Genomic DNA, 27,059 nt, shown 5'->3' on the forward strand with positions numbered 1-27,059 from the left:
ATGGATCGTGAAAGTGAAACGGCACGTGTTCCTTTGTTGAACGCGTCGAATTATCCGCAGTGGAAGTTTCGAATGCTAATGCTTTTGGAAAAGCAAGAGCTACGATGCTGCTTCGAACTGGAAGCGGATGTGGATTTCGACGAAATAACGGAAGATGCCGCAAATGAAACAGTGTCAAAGAAAGGGAAAGGCAAATCGCGCGTGAAGAAAGATCGTCGTTGCAAATCCCTGCTGATTTCGAGAATCAGTGATGACATGTTGGAGTATATCCAGGACAAGGCGACTCCGAAAGATATTTGGAATGCGTTACAACGTGTGTTTGAACGTAAAAGCATTGCAAGCCGGCTCCACTTACAGAAAAGGCTTTTGACGTTGCGACACACCAGTGGTGGTCTACAAGATCATTTCCTTGTGTTTGATCGCTTGATTAGGGAATACAAATCCACCGGTGCAAAGTTAGAAGAAATAGATACGGTATGCTATTTGCTTCTAACGCTCGGATCAAAGTTTTCGACGGTAGTTACTGCAATAGAAACTATGCCAGAGGAAATTTGATCATGGATTTTGTAAAGTGCAGACTTCTTGAAGAAGAAATCAAGCAAAGTTCAAAGGAAAGTGGTACAACACGTGAAACAAGAATAGAGCCGCATTTGCAGGGACCAGTACAAAGAAACAGCAAAAGAACAATAAGAAGAAAATCACAAAGTTCAAGTGCAGTGCTGCAAAATGTCATCATCAATGTTATAAAAAAATATGACTGAAACAAAAACCATATCAGCGTCACGTACTCAATTGTGATAATTAGAGGTGATACTCAGAACTACTGCTGTGACTAATACATGCTCATGACATGTTTGCGACCATCGCTTGGTCAGTCACTATATCACGACTTTTTTTTTTGCTGTGATCAATTTTGCAAAATGTCACTGACATAGTCATGACAAATTCTGGCTGAAACTAAATCATCTCAGCGTCACAAGCTCTACTGCGAAGATCAGAGGCGAGCCTCAAACAGTTGGTGCGACCATCGCATGCTTGGTGACATTGTGTGCAACCAACTCGTGTTCAATCACTTGGTCGCGACATTTTCAGTCGGTGATCATCGCGATGGTCACGGGTGATATGCATTGCGTGCGAGTGGTTCCGAGAAACAAAATGAGCATGTTTTCTCGCTTTGTTTGACCCGACAGATAATCAAAACAGATAGAGGGAGAAAGCATGCTCAATTTGTTGTTAGAGCCCACGCGCCAAGTGTACTTCAAGAATGTCGCGATTATCGCCGACAACAATGCCGTGACCAAGTGAGTGATCAAAAGTTGGGTGCTAAACTTAATGTCACCAAGCATGTGATTGATCCACCTACTGTTTGAGTATAGTCACTGATCATCTCAGTTGTGTACGTGATCTGATTTAAGCTAAGCTTGTCAGTCAGAGTATCGCGTTGGTCTCAAGAATTCACATGTCGCGTTCAGCATGTCATGACGCACTTTTATTGACTATCAGCAATGAGCATCATGCTACCACGGATATGTTCATTGTTTTCGTTGGTGAAAATCTCGTGAAACTCATGACATTTTGCAGCACTGTTCAAGTGGTTCGGTTATCATCGCGAGGGGCACAAGATTGCCGATTGTGCAGAAAAAGACAAACAAAAAGTGCTGAAAGGAAACAATGCGCACTTGGTGAAGAGTGATGAGTGTTTCTTTGGTGGCGACGCCGTGGAATTCATGGAAGCAAGTTGGATTGTCGACTCCGGATCATCTGAACACATGTCGAATGATCGGTCGCTTTTCAAAAGGCTTGTATCCATGAAGCAACCTATGCACATATCAGTAGCAAAAGAAGGCGAAACTATTGTTGCAAAGGAGTGTGGCGATGTGAGGTTGTTTGCTTTTTTGGATAACGGAGAATCAACAGGAATAACATTGAAAGACGTTCTTCACATTCCCGAAGCGCGAGTGAACTTATTGTCTGTGGAAAAGTGGAAACTGCTGGATTGAAAATGTTGTTTGCACATGGAATTGCTACAATAGAAAACAATTCTGGCATCGTTGTCAAAGGTGAACGCCGCGGTAAATTGTACGAACTAGTGCTTTATAGAGAATTTGATAACAATAGTGCGGGTTGAATAGAAACCCGTGGTCGTGTGCCTAAAGAATTAGAGCTATGGCATCGACGCTATGGCCATTTGAGTGCTAAGAATTTGAGAAATATCATCTCCAGAGGAATGGTGGATGGTATGGAAATAAATGTGAAGAATCCGGGAAATGAGTTTGTGTGTGAAGCGTGTCCCCAAGGAAAACAGACGCGGAAACCGTTTTCTAATAGTGAAATCAGAAGATCAAAACGTGTTCTCGAGCTGATACACTCAGATGTGTGTGGACCAGTTCCACAGGTGGGAATTCATGGTGAACGATATTTTGTTAGTTTTGTTGACGATTTTAGATGTTTTACGGTTGTTTAACCCATGATCACAAAGGTTGAAGTGTTGGATCGATTCATGGAATACGAAGCCTTTGTTACAGCTAAGTTCGGTCAGTGTATTTCGCGATTACGTTGTGATAACGGCGGGGAATACGTTGGACGTGAATTCAAGAACTTTTGTAAGGTGAAGGGAATTCAAATCGAATGGATTGTTCCGTATTCTCCAGAACAGAATGGTGTGAGTGAAAGAATGAACCGTACATTAGTATAGAAGGTTCGTTCTATGATAAGTACAGTTGCGTTGGTAAAGAGTTTTGGGCTCCTGCGGTTCAAACAGCAACATATTTGGTAAATCGCAGTCCGGCTAGTGCACTGGGTAATCTAAAGACACCATTCGAGGTTTGGGAAAATCGTAAACCAAATGTAAGTAATTTGCGTACCTTCGGCAGTGTTGTGTTTGTGCATGTACCAAAAGAGCAAAGAAGGAAGCTCGATACAAAATCGTGGAAAGGTGTTTTTATCGGGTATACCTCTTGTCGATATCGTGTATGGAATTTGGAGGAGAAGAAAATCTTTGTTGCGCGGGACGTCGATTTTGTGGAAAATTCGAATTTGAGTAAATTGTTAACATCCTCGCGGTCAAACGGCAACAGTGACGAATTTCTTATCGGTTTGGGACGGACCTATCAGTGATAGTGATGTTGAAGATGATGTTGTTTCCCAACAACCGATCGAAAATGCCGACGATTCTGATAAAACCCTGGCTGAAAACGTTTACGAAGAAAGTTTCAGTAGTTGTATTGGTGATGGTGAAGATAATGTCGAAGTGAAATCGCCTAAAGTTCTAAATAAACGAACATAAAGACTACAACATGAACTACACAGGCTTTGCATTCAATGCGTCAAGCTTTGTGGATCATGTACCGACTTCGCTTACGGAAGCGAAACCGTCCGCAGATTGGAAAAAATGGAAAGCTGCAATCCTCGAGGAAATGGATTCTCTTACAAGAAATCAAACGTGGACCCTTGAGAAGCTACCACATGGTAGAACACCAATCACTTGCAAGTGGATGTTCAAAGTAAAGCGCGGGGAATCTAAAAATGAAGATCGATACAAAGCTCGATTAGTAGCGCGTGGTTTCAGCCAGAAACATGGTTTCGATTACGCTGAAACTTATACTCCAGTAGGGCGTTTGGATACCGTGAGCGTAGTTCTAGCCATCGCAAATGATTTAAGAATGGTGGTTCATCAAATGGACGTTAAAACTGCTTTCCTGAATGGACATTTGGAGGAAGAGATTTACATGACACCACCAGAAGGAGGTGACATTGATTGTAATCTTGTGTGTCGGTTGAACCGATCATTGTATGGGTTGAAACAAGCTTCGAGAGCTTGGAATGCAAGGTTTCACAGTTATGTCGAGAAACTAGGATTTCGTAGAAGTGTGAGTGACATGTGCCTATATATAAAGGGATCTGGGAACAATAAGTGATCTTAGTGCTTTATGTGGATGATCTGCTCGTTGTTGGTCATCAGTTTAATGCGGTCAAGGCAGTGAAGCAATCTCTCTCGAAAGAGTTTTAAATGTCAGACATTGGAGAGGCTAAAACATTCCTTGGCATGAAGATTGAACGCGATGTGGAAGGAACATGTCTCCGGATAAGTCAGCGAAATTTTCTAGAGAATTTACTTCTGCGTTTCAATATGCATGAGTGCAAGGCAGTCTCAACACCGATGGAGTGTCATCTTCGGCTGAAGAAAGGTGAAGATGCTGAGCGTACAGACAAGCCATACAGACAGCTGATTGGTTTTCTTATGTACGTAATGTTGACATCGAGGCCAGATTTGTGTGCTTCCGTTAGCTATCTCAGCCAGTTCCAGAGTTGTCCTACGGAGGTGCACTGGAAGCATGCAAAGAGAGTACTCCGATACATCAAGGGTACGCTTGAGTATGGGCTCGTTTTTCGTGCGAAAGATTCTGCGCCAGTCATCGAGGCGTTTGCTGATGCGAATTGAGCGAATGATCCGACGGATCGACGCTCGTTGACGGGATATCTGTTCCGAGCAGTGCAGCTGTAAGCTGGTTGACAGGGAAACAGTCGACGATTGCGTTATCGTCAACCGAGGCGGAACTGTTGCAGGATCTGGAGAAAGAACCGGAGCTACCGGTTGTTTACCACGAGGACAATCAATCAACCATTCAAGTGGTCGAAGATGAGCGAGACAGTGGTCGTCTAAAGCATGTCGACGTAAGGCATCGGTTCGTACATGAAGAAATTCAGCGGGGGCAAGTATTGTTAAAGTATATTCCTACTGATGATCAGATCGCTGATATAATGACGAAAGGTTTGCCTCTATCTGTTTTTCAAAAACACCGAACGAATTTGGGGTTAGTAAGTTCCGAACATTGAGCGGGGGTGTTGGGATATACGATGTCCGTCATTATTACTCATGACGCAACCTGACGTTGCTATCAATTCACGCGAGGTGAGCGTACCTCTCATTGAACTCATGTATAAATGTACAGCGCTAGTCACTTCCGGAACTCCCAAAGAGATACATTAAATATATTGAACTCCTTAACCGAAACGAAACTGGTGTTCCACAGCGTTTGAAACTCATATCACATAAGAAACTACGGGAACCATCTTCTATAAGTCAACCCAGATCCTGACATACGCTGATGATATATACATCATTGGTCTGCGGCAGAGAGCCTCGGATTGCAGATAAACGAGACAAAGACCAAACTGATGGTGGCAACATCAGCGGGCCTACCAATAAATAATCAGAATCTACGTAGGTGTTATGATATCTTCTAATCCAACAACAAGCTTTCTCCTCTGGTACAAAGACGCACATCCAGGTTTATTCGTTGTCGCTCACTGACTGACTATCTCACGCTCATTCATCACTCACACTCTCATAGCTGTACCCCAGGATACCACAGGCGTGACGAGCAGATAGGTGAACGCACTTTGAAGTCGTCCCAGAATTCACCTATCTTGGGTCAAAGGTCTGCAACGACAATAGCATGGAAGCTGAGTTGCGCGCAAGGATGCTGGCTGCCAACCGGTCATTTTACAGCCTGAAAATCAGTTCACCTCAAAGAACCTGTCGCGACAAAGCAAAGAAAGCGCTCCACTGGTTGGGTATCCCACCAATAGATGGTACCACCAGCTTTTTACTATTTTTAGAATACATCAGTCGTTCATCGTCTGCTAAACGAAGTCTTTCTATATTCCGTATAGGTTGAGAGATTGAGTCGTTTAGAATCCGTTTAATAGTCGTTTACTGGATTTGTGAAACTTGAGAAGGAAGCTGCTTAGGCGCTATTTAGAGGACCACCTCAAACGACCAAAACGCGATGAATGGGTAAAACTATGGACCTGAGATGGGGCCCTATCTCAGTACCCATACTCGTACCCAAAGACAGATAATTTTGGACTTATTTTTTGAGAGAGAGTAAAAAGCTCTCAAGGAAACATTTTGGACCTAACTTGAACAAAAATTGAGCTGTCTTGCTCTATCTTCTATACCGCACCTGCTTGCACTCATTCGCGAGCGTTAAAATATACTCTCTCGATTTCATGTTCTCGCGAATTGCCTGCTGCTGTAAGAATGTATGAGTGAATGTGCAGCGTTTTTCTCTGTGCTTTCTCTTCTCCCCCCTCGTTCGTACTCCCTTCTTCCATCGATCCGATGCGCGATTCCTGATTCGACCACGCAGAAACATTTGTAAGGTTCCGCTCCCTTCTTCCATCGATCCGATGCGCGATTCCTGATTCGACCGCGCAATAACATTTGTAAGGTTCCGTCGCAATGAGATACTGAACGGAAATATACAGAGCATTTCCATTAAGCATCCGTGGTCCACACGGAACGCCGATATACCAAACACCACCGCCGCCCTATATCAAATTCTCGATATTGGCGTGACGGTGTCTCTCATCACAGTAAACTATATGCAAACCACTTGCAACATCTCCCCTTTCCCCCTCTCCTAGAACTCATTTAAACAATATTAGTGAGAGAATAGGGAGAGAGGGAGGAGCATCAGCTTTTTTGCTCTCTCTCAAAAAATAAGTCTAAATTTGTCTGCCTTTGGGTACCAGTTTGGGTACTGAGGAGATAGGGCCCCATCTCAGGTCCATAGTTTTACCCATTCATCGCGTTTTGTTCGTTTGGGTCCCTCACTCTCCCCCTTCTCTCACGGATTTCATTTGTACGAGATTTAGGAGAGGGGGAATGGGGAGCAGATGTAGCAAATGGTTTAAATATAAATAAATGATGAAAGAGAGAAGACACATTCACATTCACCATCACGCCAATATCGAGTATTTGATATTTGCCGGTGATGTTTGGGGGTATCGGCGTTACGTGTGGACCACGGATCCTATTTGAAAATGTCGTATATATTTTCGTAAAGTATCTTATTGCGACGGAACCTTACAAATGTTATTGTGCGGTCGAATCAGGAACCGCGCATCGAATCGATAGAAGAAGGGAGTACGAACGAGGGGGAGAAGAGGAAGCACAAAGAATAACGCTGCACATTCACTCATACATTCTTACAGCATTAGGCTATTCGCGAGAACATGAAATTGGGAGAGTATATTTCAACGCTGGCGAATGAGTGCAAGCAGGTGCGGTATAGAAGATAAAGCTAGCGGCCGAGTTTTTGTTCAAGCTAGGTTCAAAATGTCTCATTGGGACCTGGAACTTTTTTGCTGTTTATCTACTGCAAAAGGCGAATTCAAACAGCGATCTTAAGCTTGCCAAAATTGACTGCTTGAGCAATTTTGGCTATTTGGGTTATGAGGATGGGTGAAATATGTATTTCATTTCACCTTTCATGAAACCTTTTGAAATTAGTTTGATATATTAACACATTTCAACGGTTTTGTATTTAAGAACTAAATAATGCAGATCATTTTCAATAAAGTGTAATAGCTCAGGGCTTAACGCCAGAGAACATAACACGTACAGTCAGTCCAAAAAGTATTCGTCTAGCTGAATATTTTTCAGAAAAAGGCGAATTATGGCCGCAATACGTATGGGGCAATAAAAGTAATGATGAGGTTTGGTAAAGGGACTATCAATACACACGTTTTGCTGAAACATAAGCATTTAAATAGTGCAATAGCACCCAAAATACATAAAAACTAAAAAAAGTTGTTTGATGGGCGCGCAAAAAGTATTCGTCCATCTAGCTTTTTAATTATTTACGCTGGACAAACACTACGTACACGTGAATTAAATGTATTATTATCAATATACTGGTGACTTCCTTCTAAATTAATGCATTTCTGTTGTTTCAATTGCACTTCAAGCGGTCAGAGAGGCACTAAAGGTGGGGGAGTTAAATGATTGGAGCATGATGGCGATAATCGTATCTTTAACTTATGCATAACCTATCCTACCCATTTTTGAAGGTTACAAAATGTGTGGGGGCCTCATTCCTTTATTTGATCAGAGTTTGGCCATTTTTCTGACACTAATTGAGTGACTAACTGCCGTGTAAGCAGCAATTCTTGACCGTTAATCTAACGAAAGAAGCGGTTTAATGTCCAAAAAATCCAATATAACCCAGGATTCAGTGCATTTTATGATAGCCAACAAGATCAGGAAAACAGATGGGTCACATTTGGTTGATGGGTCATGCTACATTTCATCGTAGCTGATCATGTAATAGCTTGAATGAGTGAGTTGTTACAAACATGTTTTGTTTGAATAATACGATACACAGAATGTGGCCAAATCTGGTAAGGAGCATCAAATAATTCAGGAATTTATTTCAAATTAGGCTCTACTAACATATTAAAACAAGTTTAAATCGCCAAGGTCATACGGCCGACGTCTACCATAGCGAAAACAGTCTACTAACATGCAGCAGCAAAATCTCGTGTAACGGTTGCACCATGATGTTATGATACTAGGACTCAGTGAGGTAAGCTGAGCTAAAAAATAATTCAAAATGATAGGAGACGAGGTGGGGAAACATATTAATGCAATTTTTTAAGTACTTTGAGTGCCAGTTCTGAGAAATTGTACTTAAAATGTATCAAATGTTCCAAGAACAGTCGCGCTGGAGAACATACAGCGCATTGTCTTTTGCCCGGAACACCAAACCAGTTGAAATCAAACTGATGAAAATGATTTAGTAGACTCTTAATATGATATCAGTTGCTATTTTTTCAATGGAACTTGGCCACGTATTCCGGAAATGCAACATTTCTACCAGAGAATAATTGGAACAAGTCTTGTTGGATGAGTGGATAAAAAATACGCCTTTTTAAAGGTTCAAATGAGTTCTTGCGTTGTGCAAGTAGTCACCAATAGTCATAAATGCAATAAGAAACAAGATCATTAAATTTTTTAATTCCATAACCTTTGTTTCCATACTCATTTTATGCCAAAATTCTGATAGACGAATACTTTTTACGCGCCCATCAAACGACTTTTTTTGTTTTTTTTTATTTTGGTTGATATTGCACTATTTAAATGCTTCTTTTTAGCAAAACGTGTGTATTGATGGTCCCTTTATCAAACCTCATCATTACTTTTATCGCCCCATACGTATTGCAGCTATAATTCGCCTTTTTCTACAAAATATTCAGCTAGACGAATACTTTTTGGACTGACTGTAAATCGTGCTATCGAATCTTACGCTGATATCAGAGAATCACTACAACAGTACAGTGTTGAATACGCTCGAAAGGTTGTCTTTTAGCAATTGTAAATTCAAATTTAAAAGGAATATTTTCAAGGAAATATTTCTAAGGCATTTAATTAGTGCTAATTGCACTGTTAATCGCCTTCAAGTCGCCGGCGATTACAAAACGATTAGAAGACATTTAACGGAAATTTGCGGGTAGGGAAAGATTCGCCATCGAACAATCGTTCCGCGGAGAGTTACCTATTTAGTGCTTATAAACAATATATCGATCGATGTAGATTTTTGATGCGGCCACGAGAAAAACTCTTTTTGCAGTTGACAAGCAGTTTTACAGTTTTTGAAGTTGATTTTTTTCAACATTTTTTCACCTCCATGGCTATGCGCCTATTGACACTGTAAGCACAAAGAGGCGCGTAGTAGGCGTTTGTGAGTTTAGCTTTTACAATGTCTTTATTTTCACCCAAAGATTAACGAATGTTGAAGTTCATGTACGTAAGCAAATCTATTCAGTCAACTAAAGTAAGAAAAAAGATAAAACTACAAAAAAGGTTCGCCTATCGCTCTCTGCCAACTCGTTCCCTGCTCGCACACTTGCCGAATGCTCTGGCATGTCCCGAACCCGAACCTCTTCCCTTTCGGCCTCTCGAGCACTCACCCACACACACATGTGGGTGTTCATCGCGTTCCGGCCACGATCGGCCGATCATTTCTACTGTCGCTGCACATTTCGCCCGGTTTGGTAGATAGTTGCAGGGCTCGCCTAAGTTCTTTTCGTAACAGACACAAAGGTTAACAGTAGATTTACAGGGTTTCACACTTTATCTCAAGACCGCGGGACCCCTTCCCGAATCTGTCTTAGCCAATGCCAAGACTGCGGTATGAAGCTTGAAAACGTTGATGATACCTGAGTTCATCGGATGCAATGCTGAATCTGCGGCACATTTCTCGAACATACTGTTCCGCGCTGAGGACATGCGGTCGAATATTTTTTTACACGTATAACCTCTGTGTACATCAGTGCACTGAAAACAGCCAATTTTTTTTCGTGTTTTTACCAAAAAAGATTATTTAAACAGTTCAAAATATTTTCTTAACACTTTTAAATATTTTAATTAAACAAATATGCATTCACTCATACTATTAAATTGTATTTTTTTGGTAAAAACACAAAAAGGATAATTGGGTGTTTCAAATACTCTGATGTACACAAAGGTTATACGTGAAAAAAAATTCGACCACATTTCCTCGGCGCGGAACAGTGTGTTCGAGAAATGTGCCGCAGATTCAGCATTGCATCCGATGAATTCAGGTACCATCAACGTTTTCAGGTATCATCAATGTTTTCAAGCATCATGCCGCAGTCTTAGCATTGGCTAAGACAGATTCGGGAAGGGGTCCCGCGGTCTTGAGATAAAGTGTGAAACCCTGTAAAGAAGGTCATTTAACCGTAGAGTTGGCAACCAGATTTACACACGCAAGTTGACAACCGGCATACCCGGATATTCCACACGTTTTGATCTAAAAAATTCACGATTTTCATAGGTAAACAATGCTTTCTATATTTTAATGCTGTAAGCAAGTAATGCCGACCATATATTCTCTTCTATTTCATTTATTCATTAGGTTTTTTCATTTTTTTGATAAAAATAACGGTCAAATTGAAATTTGGAATCGCTTGATTTTGACCCGAAAATAAGCACAATACGAAAAGAGGAAGAAGAGAAACGTCATTCTCCATACAAAATGTATGGAATACCCGGGTTTGCTGGTTGCCAACTTACGTGGTAAAGTTAAAAAAAATCAAAATAAAATACTTACAGGCTGTTTAAAATTACAACTTATGCAACAAAAAATCATAAATTAAAAGTTGGGAGGCTACGGAAAATTTCAGGTCAATAAAAGCAATGAATCAAAAGTTATTGCAGTTCGAAGCTGAAAAAAATACCCGGGTATCCGGTTGCCAACTTAAAGGTTAAAGGTTAAAAAATAAATTCATCCTCAACAAAAACAGTCATCGACCACTATGCTTTCCTATGCTGTCAACAATGCCAAATTGAATGACAGCTTTGTGTTGTTATTTCGCGCCTTTTTGGAAGCATCCAAGGTGTACCGCCAAATTACAGGAATATTTTCTCATTCATCTTCCTACCTCGTTTGTGTACGTACGCTTGCATCTCGTTGCTTGAGAGCTTTTTGTGTCATTTAATTGTGTTGTAAAGGCAAGTATTTGCACATCATTTCCTGTTGCTACACTAGCTTTACCTGTAAATACATGTTGTAACGCGTGCATATTTTTAATTTCATTCTAGCATCAACATGTTCGAAGCGCGACTGAATGCTAGCCACGTTCTAAAGAAGGTCCTGGATGCCATCAAGGATCTTCTGAACGAAGCCACATTCGATTGTAGCGATTCTGGCATTCAATTGCAAGCGATGGACAATTCCCACGTTTCCCTTGTATCGCTCTCGCTACGGTCCGACGGATTCGACAAGTACCGGTGTGACCGGAACTTGTCTATGGGAATGAACTTGGCCAACATGGCCAAAATTATGAAGTGTGCCAACAACGATGATACGTTGACGATGAAAGCTCAGGATAATGCCGACACTGTAACTTTTATGTTCGAATCACAGAACCAAGAAAAGGTGTCCGATTACGAAATGAAGCTAATGAATCTGGACCAGGAACACTTGGGCATTCCAGAAACGGATTATGCGTGCGTTGTTCGCATGCCAGCGATGGAGTTTGCACGCATCTGTCGTGATCTGTCGCAGTTCGGCGAGTCCGTTGTCATCTCCTGCACCAAAGAAGGTAATACGTTTTATGCTTGTGCGATTCTATCTCTATGCTACAGTAATGAGTCTTCTTTTTCGTATAGGTGTGAAATTCTCGGCATCCGGTGATGCGGGATCGGCTAACATAAAGCTGGCGCAAACCTCAACCGTGGATAAAGAGGATGAATCGGTCATTATCGAAATGCAGGAGCCTGTAACACTCACCTTTGCCTGCCGGTACCTGAACTCCTTTACAAAAGCAACGCCACTGTGCAACCAAGTGCAGCTGTCTATGTCGGCTGACGTACCATTGGTTGTTGAATACCGTATCCCAGACCTGGGCCACATCCGCTACTATTTAGCGCCTAAGATAGAAGATGATGAAAATTAAGCTAAATATAAATACAAATAAGACCATCTTTCTCTTTTATACCCACAACCGCTAGTTACGCTGTCACAACATTGATCGCAAGTGATTGTAAGAGCAATCATTTCGATTAACTTCTTAATGAAAAATGTTCAGTCTCATTAAATTACTCAACTACCTTTTCATGTACCTTAAAGAAATGAAACATTTTTAACCGTTATTTGACACATTTGAGAAAACATCCAATTTTATTGATGAACTACTTGTATTATTTTTATTTTTATTTTTATTTATTTTTTTCGAGGGCAATTATCTTTTCAACAATGGGGTCCAGCTTCCTGGATCCTCCGATAACGGTCCGCTGTTATGAAGTACGTATTCAAATCAGTGATTGCATATGGAACGCAGCCAAGGTAACATAGCCGAGCACTGAAGCAAGTGAGATTTGAGTAATGGTCGTTGGTGTCGACAACGACAACCGGTCATATAGATTTCCAGTTGAAGTAATACCCTCGCGGGTGATCCGACTGGTAATTCCTTTGAGTACGGGGGAGTTTTCATCGGATTAATTTGCACACACTGCAAGCTTTATTGCCAGCTACGATGGTAATGAAGGTTTCTCCCTCGGTTTAAAAGAAAAAAAGGTCACATAGCCGTTACTCAGCCTAAATGTTATATAAATGTTTCGCCATAAAGTGGTGTTCCCGTGTTACAGTCGTTAGCTTGCAAGACTTAACGAGATGCCCGTCGTGGGGTTTAAGTCTAGAATGGATCGTCCTCCCGTAGCAAGAACTGACTATCCGGTGGCATGGTACCAAGAAGTCCCGGAAGCATGTATAGGCCGGCCTGTCTGTATCGCACGTTACGCCAAGTAGAAGAAGAATGTATTGCCAGAATAAGATTACTTTTACACAAAAACGCGTCATCTCGTGATGACGAGAATAGTATTCCAAATTCCAGATAGTACTATTAAACAAGAACCCTAAGCTTTTTGTATATCTAGTTTCCTATGCGATTTTCGCTAACATGATTGTCATGCTGTTTGTGTTGAAACGGTGTAATATGTGATTTTTTTTACTGAACATGTACGCCTTAGAACATTCGTTAATTATAAATTATCAATAAGTTTATTGTTCAATTTATTAAAAAGAGATACGCACAAATGGAATACAAAACCACTTAATCTAAGCTGAAAATGTGAACGCAATTATGTTCTGAAAAACGATCACTTAGTTAATTAACTTTCCACAATGTAATTAGGATGAACCACTAACAATACATCTTGATCCCCAGCATCGTCTTGGTCCGCTTCGCCCAGTTTGGCCTGTTTTAGAGGAATGATTACTTGATCCTGCAAAAAAGGTAAGAAAAACAAAGCATACGAGCAATGTAAGCATCATACATTGACATGCTATCTATCATAACTCTACGCATTTACTTACGTGATAAATTAGTCGATCGATCACCTTCTCAATCAAAACCTTTCTCTCCATCAACTCTTCAACCGATTCCAATTGATCCTCAACCTGACTAAGGTACCAGTTGATCAATTCGGTCTTACTAATTCCTTCCCGGTCAAGCTCTTCCGACTCCATGCGGCTCTCTTCGTTGCGCATGTGAATGACCAGCATGTTGGACAGATTTTTGTATTCTTCGAAGGAAAGGGTCAGCTTCTTCTTGGCTACTGCCTGCGTATCCTGATCGTTTTCTTCGGTTTCGTTCGTTCTGGGAGTATCTTCTGGCGTTTCCTCACCGATGTCCATTACGTTCTCATTTTCTTCGCCTTCTTCTTCATCCAGATGAATGTCCGGTTGCTCAACTCGAATGATCGATTTGTTCAATAGCCGATACGCTTCCTTTACGTGCCGTTCAGTTACCTCTTCACTGCACTCCATTTTGGCCATTGCTTCGCTGAGTCGAATCATACTTTCAAGCTGGCGAACAGTAATTCGCCAAGTGCTTTTGCCAGTCGTGCCGGTATCTCGCTGCCGCAAATGGCCATAATTCTCGACCAACAGTGCCATTGCCTCTGGCTGAATAACTGGTTTAAATTGACGGGCAAACATGATGTAACGCAGAACGTCCTCACGCGAGTACACTTGATCCAACGAGTGTTCTATATGCGAATGCAGATCCACAATCTTTCTTGCGATCGCATAATCTACCACCTCATTGCATTCGTCTACCAAAATGAAAAACAGATCAAAACGCGACATAATCGGAGCAGTCAGTTGAATGTTTTGCTGCAACGATTTCGATCGGTCGTACCTGCCACCAATCGGGTTGGCAGCGGCTAGGATGGATGTACGCGCATTCAATGTAGCACGGACGCCTGCTTTAGCAATAGAGATTGTCTGCTGCTCCATTGCTTCGTGAATCGCGACTTGATCATGTGGATCCATCTTGTCAAACTCGTCAATACAACAAATGCCATTGTCGGCCAGCATAAGCGCTCCAGCTTCGATTACAAAGTCGAAGCTTTCCTCATCTCGTACTACCGCCGCCGTCAGACCGGCAGCAGACGAAGCTTTTCCCGATGTGTACACTGCACGCGGGGAAAAGTCCGAAACTTGTTTCAAGAATTGAGACTTGGCCGTACTAGGATCGCCCACAATGCACACGTTGATGTCACCACGAAGAGTAGTTTCTGGAAAGAGATAATATACCATCGAACGAGAAGGATTAGAAAGAGGTTAACTAAATGGTGACTCTATGATTCCTGAACTCACTTTCTTGCGTAGTTTTAGCTACTCCACCGAATAACATCAATAAAATCCCACGCTTCACCTCGTCGTTGCCGTAAATCGATGGAAAAAGACTGTTGATCAAGTTCTGGTACAGTCGAGGATCGCGCGACATTTCATACACTTTGTTCCATTCAGCTGGCGTCATTTGGTCCTTCATGATTTGTGATGTTACTTCACTCATTGGCATGTCGGTACCCCCGAATCGAGACGATGTCACCTGCACTGAACAGGCTAGAAAAGCCATCTTGTAGTTGAGATCTCGCATACCCAGTGCTTTCAATCCACGCACTCCTTCGGCAGCATTATCGCCCTGCTTGTGGCGGGATCCTATTTCTGCTTTTGCACCCGGCAACTGCAGTGCTCCAACATCCGGAATCACAATCAGCGTACCAGTGAAATCATATCGATCTCCCGCCTGTACTGTTTCTACCATTTCCGCACGTAAAATCACCTCAACCGAACGAGGGATGCATCCGCGTGGAAGTTCCGCTTGCGTCTCTTGAATGCGCACCTTTTGGAAGTCAATAAACAACGATTTATCCACCTCCAACATGAAGCGTCGGCGATTAGCGCAAACTGGATTCCGGCAGATGGTCGGATTTGTAAACTTAAACTGTTGCTCGACGTCTCGGATTTCCGTCTGACAATCAAGGCAGACGAACGTTCCTAACACCAGCTCAGGATGCACTGGATGCGTGCGTACCACCTGTCCCGAAATGCGGATCAGCGTTCCTATCTTCGACGTACTTAATTCGCGAACCTTGTGGCGCGTCGGTACGTCAACAAATGATACGTAACATTCTTTGGGCTTTTTCAAGCTGGTTCTGTCGCGAACGAAGTTCGACACCGATTGACACAAATACGGAAAAATTCGATAGTACTCCTCGATGATGGCGGTGGCCAATGTTTGGTTGTAATTTTCCACATCCTCAAAACTGACCTCCAGTGTCGATCTGTCCGGATTGACAAGATTCTCCACCGTTTTCAGGTACTTGATTTCACCATCCTCCTTAAACCTGCGGTATAATTGAGGGTATGCATAAACAACATGTACACAGGCAACCGGAGGCGCCGTACTTACTCTTCGAGGAAATCCAGGAACAATTTTTGGCACCGAACTCCCACTTCATCGCGGACACGAAGCTGTCCAACATGTGCATCAGCAACATCCATGTTAAATTCGAGCGTGCGAATAGAGACACAGGGATTGGATTAAAACACAAATGTTATAACAACAAGCTGCCTTCACTCTAGCGAACCCACAAACACAAGACACAAGCATTTGCTGCGCGCCAATTTCTCATGACATCTGTTTCTTGCAGCGCCCTCTGGTGACTTTTTTGTTTTTGTGGGAACTGGATTTGACATTGAAATTGACATTCAGCGTTTCAGCGCTTTCAAATAATTCTTCAAAACCGTTAACGAAAATTTTGTAAAATATTTTTTATTTCATTTAGCGATTTGCCCGAGTAAGACTCTGGCTGTATTTTTATTCCTCGTTTCGATTTAACCGTCGTGTGCAAGGAAAGAGATTGAGATAAAACAATGATAATGACACATTTTGCACAACATCTTATGTGTGAAGCAACTGTTTGCAGAATGAGCCAACATTATTTCTTTTTTTTACTTTTTGCCGTTATTGCATTAAGGATTTGTGCATTTCCTAAAAATCATTAGACTGTCAAAAGGTTAAATTGAAAATTACTTTCAATTGATTATGATAATAATTCATATTCAAAGTTTAAAATTAAACCTTCATATCCACGGCCAGCACATCAACTCGACCGGTTGAAGTGTGCTGATGTGACGGAGGGGTATGCGACAGCGCTCAGAGTAGCGCTACCGGCCGAGAACAACATCGCCGCGATGCCCCTCGCAGACCACTGGCGTATTGGTGGAACGAGCAATCAGCACTGCAGCCGAACACAAGATCGGACGCTTAGGGCGGTGGCAACGCTCATCCGATGCAATTTTATCGGACGCTTCTGTCAAACGATATTTCGGCTCATATTGCGAAAATTTGAATGATTTGAATAGGCGAAAGGCCATGAGAGTGACAAAATGCTGACAAATTTTTCAAAACGTGAGCTTTTGTCAAAATTTTGTAACCTGGAGCAGCCAGGAAATAAAGTTGACAAAAGTTGACAAAAAGTGACAAAATTTGACGTTCGCGAAAATGCGTAAACAAACAGCTATTTGGCGCAGTTGTGACCAATTCCTATGAGAATAATGCTAAAATGCATGATTCTAATTGATTTATGTACCTATTTCGTGCTTCTTAAACAAAATATCGATGATATTCAGATGTTGGAGCTTTTTGTCATTCTTGTGTATGTTTTTGGTGCGGCCACGAGAAATGCTCTTTTTTGCAGTTGATAAGCAATTTTGATAAAGTAGAAAAAAAATTCAACATTTTTCCCCTCCGTGGCCACGCGCTAAATGGTTTAACCATTATATAAATTTTTTTTTATTGTTCCTACATATCCCAGCTGTCAAATCGGCATAGTCAGACGTGTTTACGTATAGCTCCGTGATTATTTTCCGTATTTCGGTTATTTTAACAAACAATCAGTCTTCTCTAAGTACAAAAGTTGTGTAGTGAGCTTGCCCACAACGTATTATACTTTTAGCATTTGTGCTGGTTCTTCTTCAGTTGCTCGTCGGTCGCATCACCCGCGTAGTGCGTCTATTAACCGGTCAAGGCATCGACCTGTGGATTCCTTTTCAAAATGGAGCATACTTGCAATTCTTGCGCAACCGAGATCACCGAAGACCTGATTAGCTGTTATATTTGCAGTCGAGTATACAAACAACAATGGATGCCGTCGACAATAGTCTCAAATCTGCACTTGAACCTCTAGCAAAAGAAATTCGCACTGGTCTATCGCAGCTTAATGAATCGCAGAAGAGAACACCACTGAGCAGTCACCCTCCTGTCAAATTGCGCCGAGTTTTACCAGCGAAGAGATTATTCTCCGAGTTGGTCAGTGCTACAAACACTTCACCTGCTATCTCGCTTGTCGCCAAAAGAACAACAAACATCAATAATAACAATATCAACAAAAACATAGCCGTACCGTCACTTACTGAGCACAACAATATTAACATCACAAATAACATCACTTCTCGCCAGCCAATTGCTATTTATGGTACGGATAACGATTCTCCAAACCTTCCAACCGTTCAAAACCGCTTTGTGCCCAAAATGTGGCTTCATTTAGCTAACATTGCTCCTGGCACTTCCTGTGAACAAGTCGTGGAATCTGTGAAACGACGGCAGGCCACAATCGACGTCATTGCATTTAGCTTGATGAGCAAAAATTTCGACACCACTTTGGCCAGACCGATGTCGTTTAAGGTTCGCATTCCGGCTCATCTTCGTGAAACTGCGTTATCGTTTTCGGTTTGGCCTTCGAATCTACGTGTATTTGAATTTATACTACGTGATAACCGTCCAGCCTCATCCCATCCTTTGGCTTGTCTCACACCGATGAATGCACATGAAACCCCACTTCAAAGCATCAATGCAGTGCCTATTGATAATATTCCGAAACCGGCAGAGCAAACCATCAATGAAAAGTCAAATAATTCGTCACCTGGTAATGTGCAACCAATGGTGCATGGTATGGAGCATTCACCTATCCCAGCTGATCGTACGGCTCAAAACAATGACGTTCATCACGAACACAGCTCATGAAGCTACGCACACAAGAAGCATCAGCCAGTTGCTATTCGCACACTAACACTTCATGTAATGATCACGTATACACTAACACAGCAACTCACTTGAAAATGTTTTCAGTTCGCAGTATTAAAAACATTGCACATGCCAAACCGACTGACACTGCCTTGAAACCATGTGATATACATTTTCACTACCAAAATGTTAGAGGACTACGTACCAAACTCACAGAATTCGGATTAAACACATTGGACGCCAAATATCAGATAATAATAGTCACCGAAACCTGGGTTGACAATTCAATTCCATCATCGCTACTATTTGATCCGAGCTCTTCGGTGTATAGATGTGATCGTAGCTTGTCTAACAGTATGCATACTCGTGGTGGTGGCGCACTGATCGCATGCTCATCCTTATTGAACACCCGTGAACTCACTCTACCTAGTAACTCACTTGAGCAAGTGTGGGTTACCGTTCGCCTATCATGTTGCACGATATTCATCGGGACTATTTACATACCTCCTAATCGAGCTAACGACACAGATACTCTTATATCTGTGTTTGAAAGTGTAAGTGCAATAGTAAACCATGCAAAATCTAATGATCTAATATTTTTGTTTGGAGATTTTAATTTTTTGGCAGTATCATGGTCACCATCACAACAAACATTTGGTCACTCATCATCGTATGCGCACTATGTGGCAAATTCATCATCCTCGGTCAGATCCCGGTTTTTTGATGAAATTACCGCTAGCGATCTTTATCAAATAAGCGGTATCAAAAACTCGCTTAACCGGCAGCTCGACTTAGTATTCGCAAATTTTATTGCCGCAACTTACTGCATCGATTTGCACTCCTGCCCAACACCACTAGTCTCTCCTGACCTGTACCATCCAGCCATCGATTTAACGGTTCGAATCCCAAGCACAATGCCTAATCCTACACTGACTCAGGCAAGTAGACCTGGGATGAAGTTTTATAAAACCAATATTACTCGGCTTGATGAGGTCATAACCAATTTTAATAGCCAGTTCAGAATTAGCCAGTTTAATTCTGCAAAATGTTGATGAAGCTTTATCGATATTTATACGCTTTCTTTTATCCTCGTTTGATTCGTGTGTACCAATCATCACACCAAAGAGCGGCCCTGCTTGGTCTGACCGCCACCTTAAAAAACTTAAATGAGCTAAGGCAGCTGCATTAAAAAAATATACGAAAAACCGATCACCTGTTAACAAATGCATATTAAATGAAACAACTCGCTTGTACCATAGTTACAATAAAATACGCTACGGTGGCTACTTGTCTCGGTTGGAGAATAATTTCATCAAAAGGCCCAAAGCTCTCTGGAGTTTTCGTAAGAAACACAACAATACGAATGTGACACCTAAATCGATTTACCACAATGACCGAGCTGGTTCAACTGCTTCAGATATTTGTGACATATTTGCGTGTAGATTCGAAGAGGCATACACAATCTCAACTACTGATGACAATATTATCACCAACGCTTTAATTAATACTCCTAATGATGTCATCGACCTTAATTTAACTAATATATCGCAAGAATCTGTTCTAAATGTGCTCAAAGCAGTCAAGCCCAAAGCTAGTCCTGGCCCAGATGATATTCCTGCCATCATTCTCAGCCGATGCTGTGAGTCCATAGCGCCGATCTTCACCAAAATTTTTAATTTTTCACTGAAACAAGGAGAATTCCCCTCTATTTGGAAGAGTTCATGGAATGTCCTCATATTCAAAAAAGGTGACAAGGAAGATGCAGCCAACTATAGAGGCATAACATCACTCAGTGCTGGGGCCAAAGTTTTTGAGAAAGTTACCCAAACAAGTTTACTCACGGCTTCATATCACTATATTAGCCCTCAACAACACGGTTTCGTTCCAAAGCGGTCGACGATAACTAACCTTGTTGACTTTACATCACAATGGATAGCAGGATGCAAACAGATGCAGTTTATATGGATTTAAAGGCTGCTTTTGATAGCATCGATCACAACATCCTTTTAGCCAAGATGAATAAGTTGGGACTTGGGCGAAATTTAATATGCTGGTTATAATCGTACCTTGTCAATCGATCGTATGCTGTATCTTTCCAACGGTGCCATTCAAGGTCTTTCATTGCATCATCTGGTGTGCCACAAGGTAGCAACCTGGGTCCACTACTGTTCGTACTGTTCATCAACGACCTATCGTATGTCGTACCAGCAGCGAATCATTTAATGTATGCAGATGATATTAAAATCTACATGACTATAAAGAATGACACAGACCACTCCGAGCTACAACAATACCTATTCGATTTTCACCAATGGTGCAATCGAAACTGCCTGAGCCTCTGCATTTAAAAATGCCGAGTCATTTCATTCACACGAGCCCGAGAAATTAGGAACACCAGCTACACAGTTAACGGTTTACCAATAGAACGCACTAATGCTATGAAGGATCTCGGAGTCATACTTGATTCAAAGCTGTCATTTGACCAGCAAACGGAGGAGGTGATTACCCGAGGTAATCAATTGCTTGGCATGTTGTTTCGGATAACACGAGATTTCAAAGACCCAGTCTGCATCAAAACATTATACTGCGGTATTATCCGCCCGGTACTCGAATACGCCTGTATTGTCTGGAAGCCCTCAACCCAAAGACTTTCTGAGAGAATGAAATCGATACAGCGTCGCTTATCCCGATACGCAACACGCTTGTTACCTTGGCCACCTGGCAGTCAGTTACCACCTTATGAAACGCGACTTCAGCTTCTCGGACTGCAACCGCTCCACATCAGACATCGTACTGTGCAACAACTGTTTGTGGCTGGTTTACTGCAAAATAACATCGACTGTTCATCCCTGCTCCAGCAGTTAAACTTTTACGCGTCTGCTGTTCAGCTTCGTTCTCGTCCGTTACTTGCCCTGAACCGTAGTCGAACTGGATATGGATCTAGAGACCCCCATGGATCTAGAGAACTCCATGATTAGGGTGTTTAATGAAGTTCGTCATTTGATTGATTTTGGAACCTCAGTGCAATCCTTTAAAAATAGCCTTAGAAAACGAATTATTAAGATGATCTTTCTACTTATTATAAACTAATATTAGACTTAAGAACATTCACACGGATCCATTGTTATCCATTGAACGAGTAATAAACAATTAAAAAATAACCTGCATGATTACATTGACAGATAAAATCGGATGCGACGATACGAATCAAATTTATTTGATTCCGTCGTATAACGAAATCGCACGTCTATCAAATCCCATATAAATCTCGTCCGATAAAATCGCATCGAATGAGCGCTGCCACGGGCCTTACCACGTGGAGAGAAAAAGGAATGGTTCGACGAAGAGTGCAGACGAGCACTATCCGAGAAGAATGCAGCGCGCGCCCGCATGCTAGGGCATAACACCCGTCAGAACGTGGAGATCTACAGACGACTGAGGAAACAGAAAACCCTGCTCTTCCAGGCAAGCAGCGCCGTTTTGAAGAGTCAGACGAACAGCTGCTCGAGCAGCTTTCATAGTCGGGGGACACCCGCTTGTTCTACAGGAGATTGAAGGCCTCCTTCGGAGCGGGTTTGCTCCTAAAACCGCAATGTGCCGGGATGCGAAAGGAAATTTCCTGACGGACGAGCGGGAGGTGATCGAAAGGTGGAAGTGCTACTACGAAGGACATCTGAATGGAGCAGAGGCAGGAGAGGCTGGCGCAAGTGGCATAAAAAGGCACCACTACAGCAGCAGCACAGCAGTAACAACGACAGCATCGGTCCAGACGACGAGGTGCCCCCGCCATCTCTGGATGAGATTGCCAGCGCCATCAAGCAGCTTAAGAGCAATAAGTCTACTAGCAGCATTGGTCTGGCGGCCACGCTCTTCAAAATGGGGTCGGAGAGGCTTACCGTCGAAATGCATCAGCTGATCGTGAAAGTCTGGGAACAGGAGGAACTACCGAGTAATGGAAGCTGGGTGTTACTCACCCACTCTACAAAAAGGGCGACAGGCTGGATTGCTCGAATTTCCGAGCCAACTCAGTCCTGAATGTCGCCTACAAGATCTTGTCCCAGATCCTGTTCTGCAGACTTGCGCCCCTTGCTACAATTTTGTCGGCAGCTACCAAGCTGGGTTTGTTGGAGGCAAATCCACCATCAATCAAATTTTCACTCTGCAGCAGATCCTCCAGAAGTTCCAAGAGCGCCAGATCCCAACGTACCACCTGTTCATCGACTTCAAGGCGGCCTACGACACCATAGACCGGAAGGAGCTATGGAGCATCATGCAGCGGTACCACTTCGCTGGGAAGTTGATCCGGCTGTTAGAGGCCACCATGAACGGGGTGCAGTGCAAGATGAGAGTTTCGAACTTGACGTCGGAATCGTTCGAATCTCACAGGGGTCTGAGGCAAGGTGACGGACTCTCCTGTCCGCTCTTCAACATCACCCTGGAAGGTGTCATTCGAGGCGCGGGGCTAGACAACGACATCCGTGGCACGATCCTCTACCGGTCTCTCCAATTTCTTGGCTTCGCGGATGACATCGACATCATCGGCAGGACAACAGCGAAGGTGTGTGAGGCGTACACCCGACTCAAACGCGAAGCAGCAAGAATTAGATTGAGATCAATGCGACGAAGACGAAGTACCTGCTTGCCGGTGGCTCAGACCATCTGGGAAGCAATATATTAGTTGACGGCGACAGTCTCGAGGTAGTAAAGGGGTTTTGCTATCTCGAGACGGTCGTTACTTCGGACAACGACATCAGCAGCAAAATCCGGAGACGCATTGTGCAGGGGAATCGTGCATATTATGGGCTTCACCGACTGCTGAGATCCAGAAGACTTCGAACCCGCACGAAATGTGAGATATATCGCACATTGATTTGCCCGGTGGTCCTCTATGGACACGAATCCTGAACCATCCGAGCGGAGGATGCAAACGCTCTGGGCGTGTTTGAGCGACGCATCCTCCGAACCAACTTTGGTGGTGTGTTCGAGCATGGAGCGTGGAGGAGAAGGATGAACCACGAGCTTGCTGAGCTGTACGGCTAACCAAGCATCCTGACGGTGGCGAAGGCTGGCAGGATACGATGGCTGGGGCATGTCATGAGGATGCCGGACTCATGCCCCACCAAGAAGGTGTTCGACAGTGATTCCCAGTTCGGCATAAGGCGCAGGGGAGCACAGCGAACTTGATAACTGGACCAGGTGAAGAGAGACGTAATGGAGATCGGGTGTCTGCATGGTGGGAGGCGGCAGCCAGGGACCGAGCATCCTGGAGAATTACTGTTGACCGGGCCATGTCACATCGACGTGCTCTATCGTGAGCAGGCCAACAAGAGAGAGAGAGAGATCCACGGCCAGCATATCACACATTTTGCACTTGAAGCTACATTTCACAACTTTTGTTAGCTTTTTGTATTGAATTCTAAAATATTAAACGTGAAGCTAAATACAGGACACAGCAAAATACAGAACATATTCAATCCCGGTGAAACGGTTAGAACTATTTGTTATAAATAAAATGCTAAATTTTATGCTCCCCAACACCAGAACTTTTATTTCAATTAACTACACTTCCGATCTAGCCAAGCACCGACACCAGAATCTCCTTCATCTTTTACCGCCATCGCCCGTTTGCTCCTTCGATCGTCAACCTTGTCCTCTCTCCATTCTCACGATGATCTTTCTCTCACATCCTCTCCTATTTCACGGTTCGTGTTCATTAGCCGCCTGTATGGATACGGCCGCCGTTATCAGCTGTCATCGACGGTCTATATCGTAGCGGCCAAGGTCGCTACATGTCATTACACTTTTTTTTTTTAACGAAGCTTTAGCAAGAAAATTCCGACGTGGATTGTTTTTTTCATGCATATCGATATTGTTATCGCCGAACTTTGCCCTTTTTTATCGCATCCGGTAAACCTTCCTCGTGCTTTCAATAGACGTGTGATGGTGCTGGTGTACCTCGCTAAATAAGTATATCTATTTAATTTGATAATGCTTCGGTTTCGTGTAATTGCTTTCTCTCTTATTTGATAGGGTGTATTGTTCTGACCGCTCGTTATAATTTCAATGCTGCTAACCGTGAGTCGACACTTGCTGGGGGAGCTATTTGCATATTAGTTTGATGCCTCATCATTCAATTGCGCCGCTCAATCTACAGCTCAACCTCACCAGCTCAACCTCTATCATAAATTCATCTTCATCGGTGCCGTCATGTGTGAAGACGAAAAGCAACTCGTAACATTGTTGGTGTTACATTTGGCGTTGTGCCGACCTCCCTGAACCCGTGTTTCTATTGTTCCACTCGCTGCTGTTCCATGTGTGTATAGTGTAACGTACAATTTTGCTGATGTGTGCGTGTGTGTAGGCTAAAAGTGTCGCGTAAAAGTTATGAGGTGCTAGTTCTTCTAGTTCTTTTTTTTTTTTTTTAAGTAATCCTTATTCCTAATTTACAACTTTTTCCATAGATTTATATAAAAACCGTATAATTGCCAAAGTTCTGCGCGATTTCATAATTCGATTCTTCTTTTAATGCATTATTATACTTGTGTTTATATATATCTATTCACAATTAAATCTTTCATATCCTATTTACCTTTCCTAATCCTAATCCTACTACTAATCCTATTTACCTAACTATCTATATCCTTTATATGATAACTCCTATCTATCTGGCTATCTATATCCCATACTTCCGTTATTCCCTATCTCTAAATCTATGCCTAATCTATTGACGTATTGGTATCAACCTTATTATTATTTTTTTTGTTTAATCGTAAAACTTTTTTAGCCTATTGTTGTGAATTTTTTCCAACTTTTTTCCATTTCTTACCACGCAAGTTTGATTGCTGGGTATCTCCACTACCTCATATGGCCCTCTCCAAATGCCTTGTAGTTTTTGCCCTACACCTGTTTGGTTATTCCTCACCAAAACCATTTCTCCCCACATGGGCTGCCATTCATTTGCACTTTGGTCATACTTTGCTTTTCTCTTTGTTTTGAATTAATTAAATTTTCTCTAGCAATAGCGTGTATTTCCCTTAGTTTTGTTCTTAATTCCTCACAAAAATCCGTATATAACTTTTTACGATCTGTTTTATGGAATATTGATGTTGGCAATCTAGCTTTCTTACCGAATACCAATTCGTAAGGCGTAAACCCAGTAGAGGAGTTTACACTAGTATTGTACTCCATCGCAAAATATGGCAATACTCTGTCCCACGTCTGATAATTTTTTCCCACAAATTGTCTCAGATAAATTTTTAGCTCTCTGTTTGCTCTCTCTACTACGTTCGCTTGTGGATGGTATGCCGAAGTATTAATTTTTTTAATTTTCAATAACCTACAAGTGTCTTTCATGACTTGGCTCATGAAGTTTGTGCCCTGATCTGTTACTAGTTCGGATGGGGTACCTACAAGACAGATTACCCCTTCAACAAACGCTTTTGCAACCGTTGTTGCCTCTTGGTTTTCTAAGGGAATAACTATAAGATATCTTGTAAGATCATCTTGAATGACAAGCCCATACTTGTTACCCCCCTCTGATTCTGGTAGGACAACGATATCCATATATAGTTTTTCAAATGCGTATTTCGAGGTAGTGGTAATTTGCATAGGGATTTTGTTAAATTTTCCAATCTTATTGAGTTGACATGACTTGCAACATCTGACATAACCTTCAATGTCACTATCCATTCCTCTCCAAAAGAACAACTCCTTGATCCTTTTCTTCATTCTTCTTACCCCTACATGTCCTCCTAAAGGGGCATCATGAAATTCTTGAAGCACGGTATTGACTTCGCTTCTTTCGATTTCAATCCTGTTCAGATCTGAGCTGTAATTTTTAAATTTGGTTTTAATTGTTTGTTTAATCTTATTGTTCTTTTCTCTGCATTTCCTTGTCATTTAGATCCCCATCCCAATGCATTTTTAACAAATTTCCCCAGTGATCTTCTTGTTCGTCTTTCACAACATCTTCTTGTACATTATTCTCTTTTTTGTTATTTTGTGACTCTAATATGTGTTTACTTTGTTGGCGTGTAACTACGGCTACTGTCTTGTTTGCTTGTTTTTCTTGTATTTCGTTCCGATTAAGTTCTGGTAGCCTTGATAAAAAATCAGCGACTACATTTTCCTTTCCCTTTTGTAGCGAATTTCGCATTCCACCCCTTGGAGTCGTAATCTTAACCTTGATAGTATCGGAGAGTTTTCTTTGAGCCTCCAAATCGATACTAACGGTCGATGATCAGAATAAATTAGGAATTTTTGCCCATAAATGTAATGTTTAAAATATTCAACGGCCCATACAATAGCCAAAAGTTCCTTTTCAATAGGATGGTACCGTTTTTCCGCACCTACAAGGGATTTACTAGCGT

General features: G+C 42.2%; 2 protein-coding genes across 2 annotated transcripts; one reads left to right on the forward strand and one right to left on the reverse strand.

Annotated features, from left to right (window-relative positions):
• Window positions 1–11,168: 11,168 nt before the first annotated feature.
• LOC121602120 (proliferating cell nuclear antigen) lies at window positions 11,169–12,309 on the forward strand. Its single transcript, XM_041930885.1, has 3 exons — window positions 11,169–11,323; window positions 11,414–11,916; window positions 11,984–12,309. The coding sequence occupies exons 2-3, from the start codon at window positions 11,421–11,423 to the stop codon at window positions 12,268–12,270; spliced, it is 783 nt and encodes a 260-aa protein (XP_041786819.1). The 5' UTR covers window positions 11,169–11,323; window positions 11,414–11,420; the 3' UTR covers window positions 12,271–12,309.
• Window positions 12,310–13,351: 1,042 nt separating this feature from the next.
• LOC121602121 (DNA replication licensing factor Mcm6) lies at window positions 13,352–16,287 on the reverse strand. The gene is made up of 4 exons (XM_041930886.1): window positions 16,075–16,287; window positions 14,976–16,009; window positions 13,689–14,893; window positions 13,352–13,597 (listed from the first exon to the last, which is right to left on the reverse strand). Exons 1-4 carry the CDS (start codon window positions 16,164–16,166, stop codon window positions 13,484–13,486), a joined length of 2,445 nt encoding a protein of 814 aa, XP_041786820.1. The 5' UTR covers window positions 16,167–16,287; the 3' UTR covers window positions 13,352–13,483.
• Window positions 16,288–27,059: the final 10,772 nt, after the last annotated feature.

The sequence above is a fragment of the Anopheles merus genome, unplaced genomic scaffold (genome assembly GCF_017562075.2).
Source record: "Anopheles merus strain MAF unplaced genomic scaffold, AmerM5.1 LNR4000306, whole genome shotgun sequence".
Classification (NCBI taxonomy): Eukaryota; Metazoa; Arthropoda; class Insecta; order Diptera; family Culicidae; genus Anopheles; species Anopheles merus.

What these genes read in the sequence shown, in the direction of transcription:
- LOC121602120 (XM_041930885.1), top strand. Translation starts at nt 11,421, where the DNA reads ATGTTCGAAGCGCGACTGAATGCTAGCCACGTTCTAAAGAAGGTCCTG. An exon ending in CATCTCCTGCACCAAAGAAG is followed by an intron (nt 11,917 to 11,983) that starts GTAATACGTTTT and finishes TTTTTCGTATAG; the next exon opens with GTGTGAAATTCTCGGCATCC.
- LOC121602121 (XM_041930886.1), bottom strand. Translation starts at nt 16,166, where the DNA reads ATGGATGTTGCTGATGCACATGTTGGACAGCTTCGTGTCCGCGATGAA. An exon ending in AGCTAAAACTACGCAAGAAA is followed by an intron (nt 14,894 to 14,975) that starts GTGAGTTCAGGA and finishes ATCTCTTTCCAG; the next exon opens with AAACTACTCTTCGTGGTGAC. An exon ending in TCGATCGACTAATTTATCAC is followed by an intron (nt 13,598 to 13,688) that starts GTAAGTAAATGC and finishes CCTTTTTTGCAG; the next exon opens with GATCAAGTAATCATTCCTCT.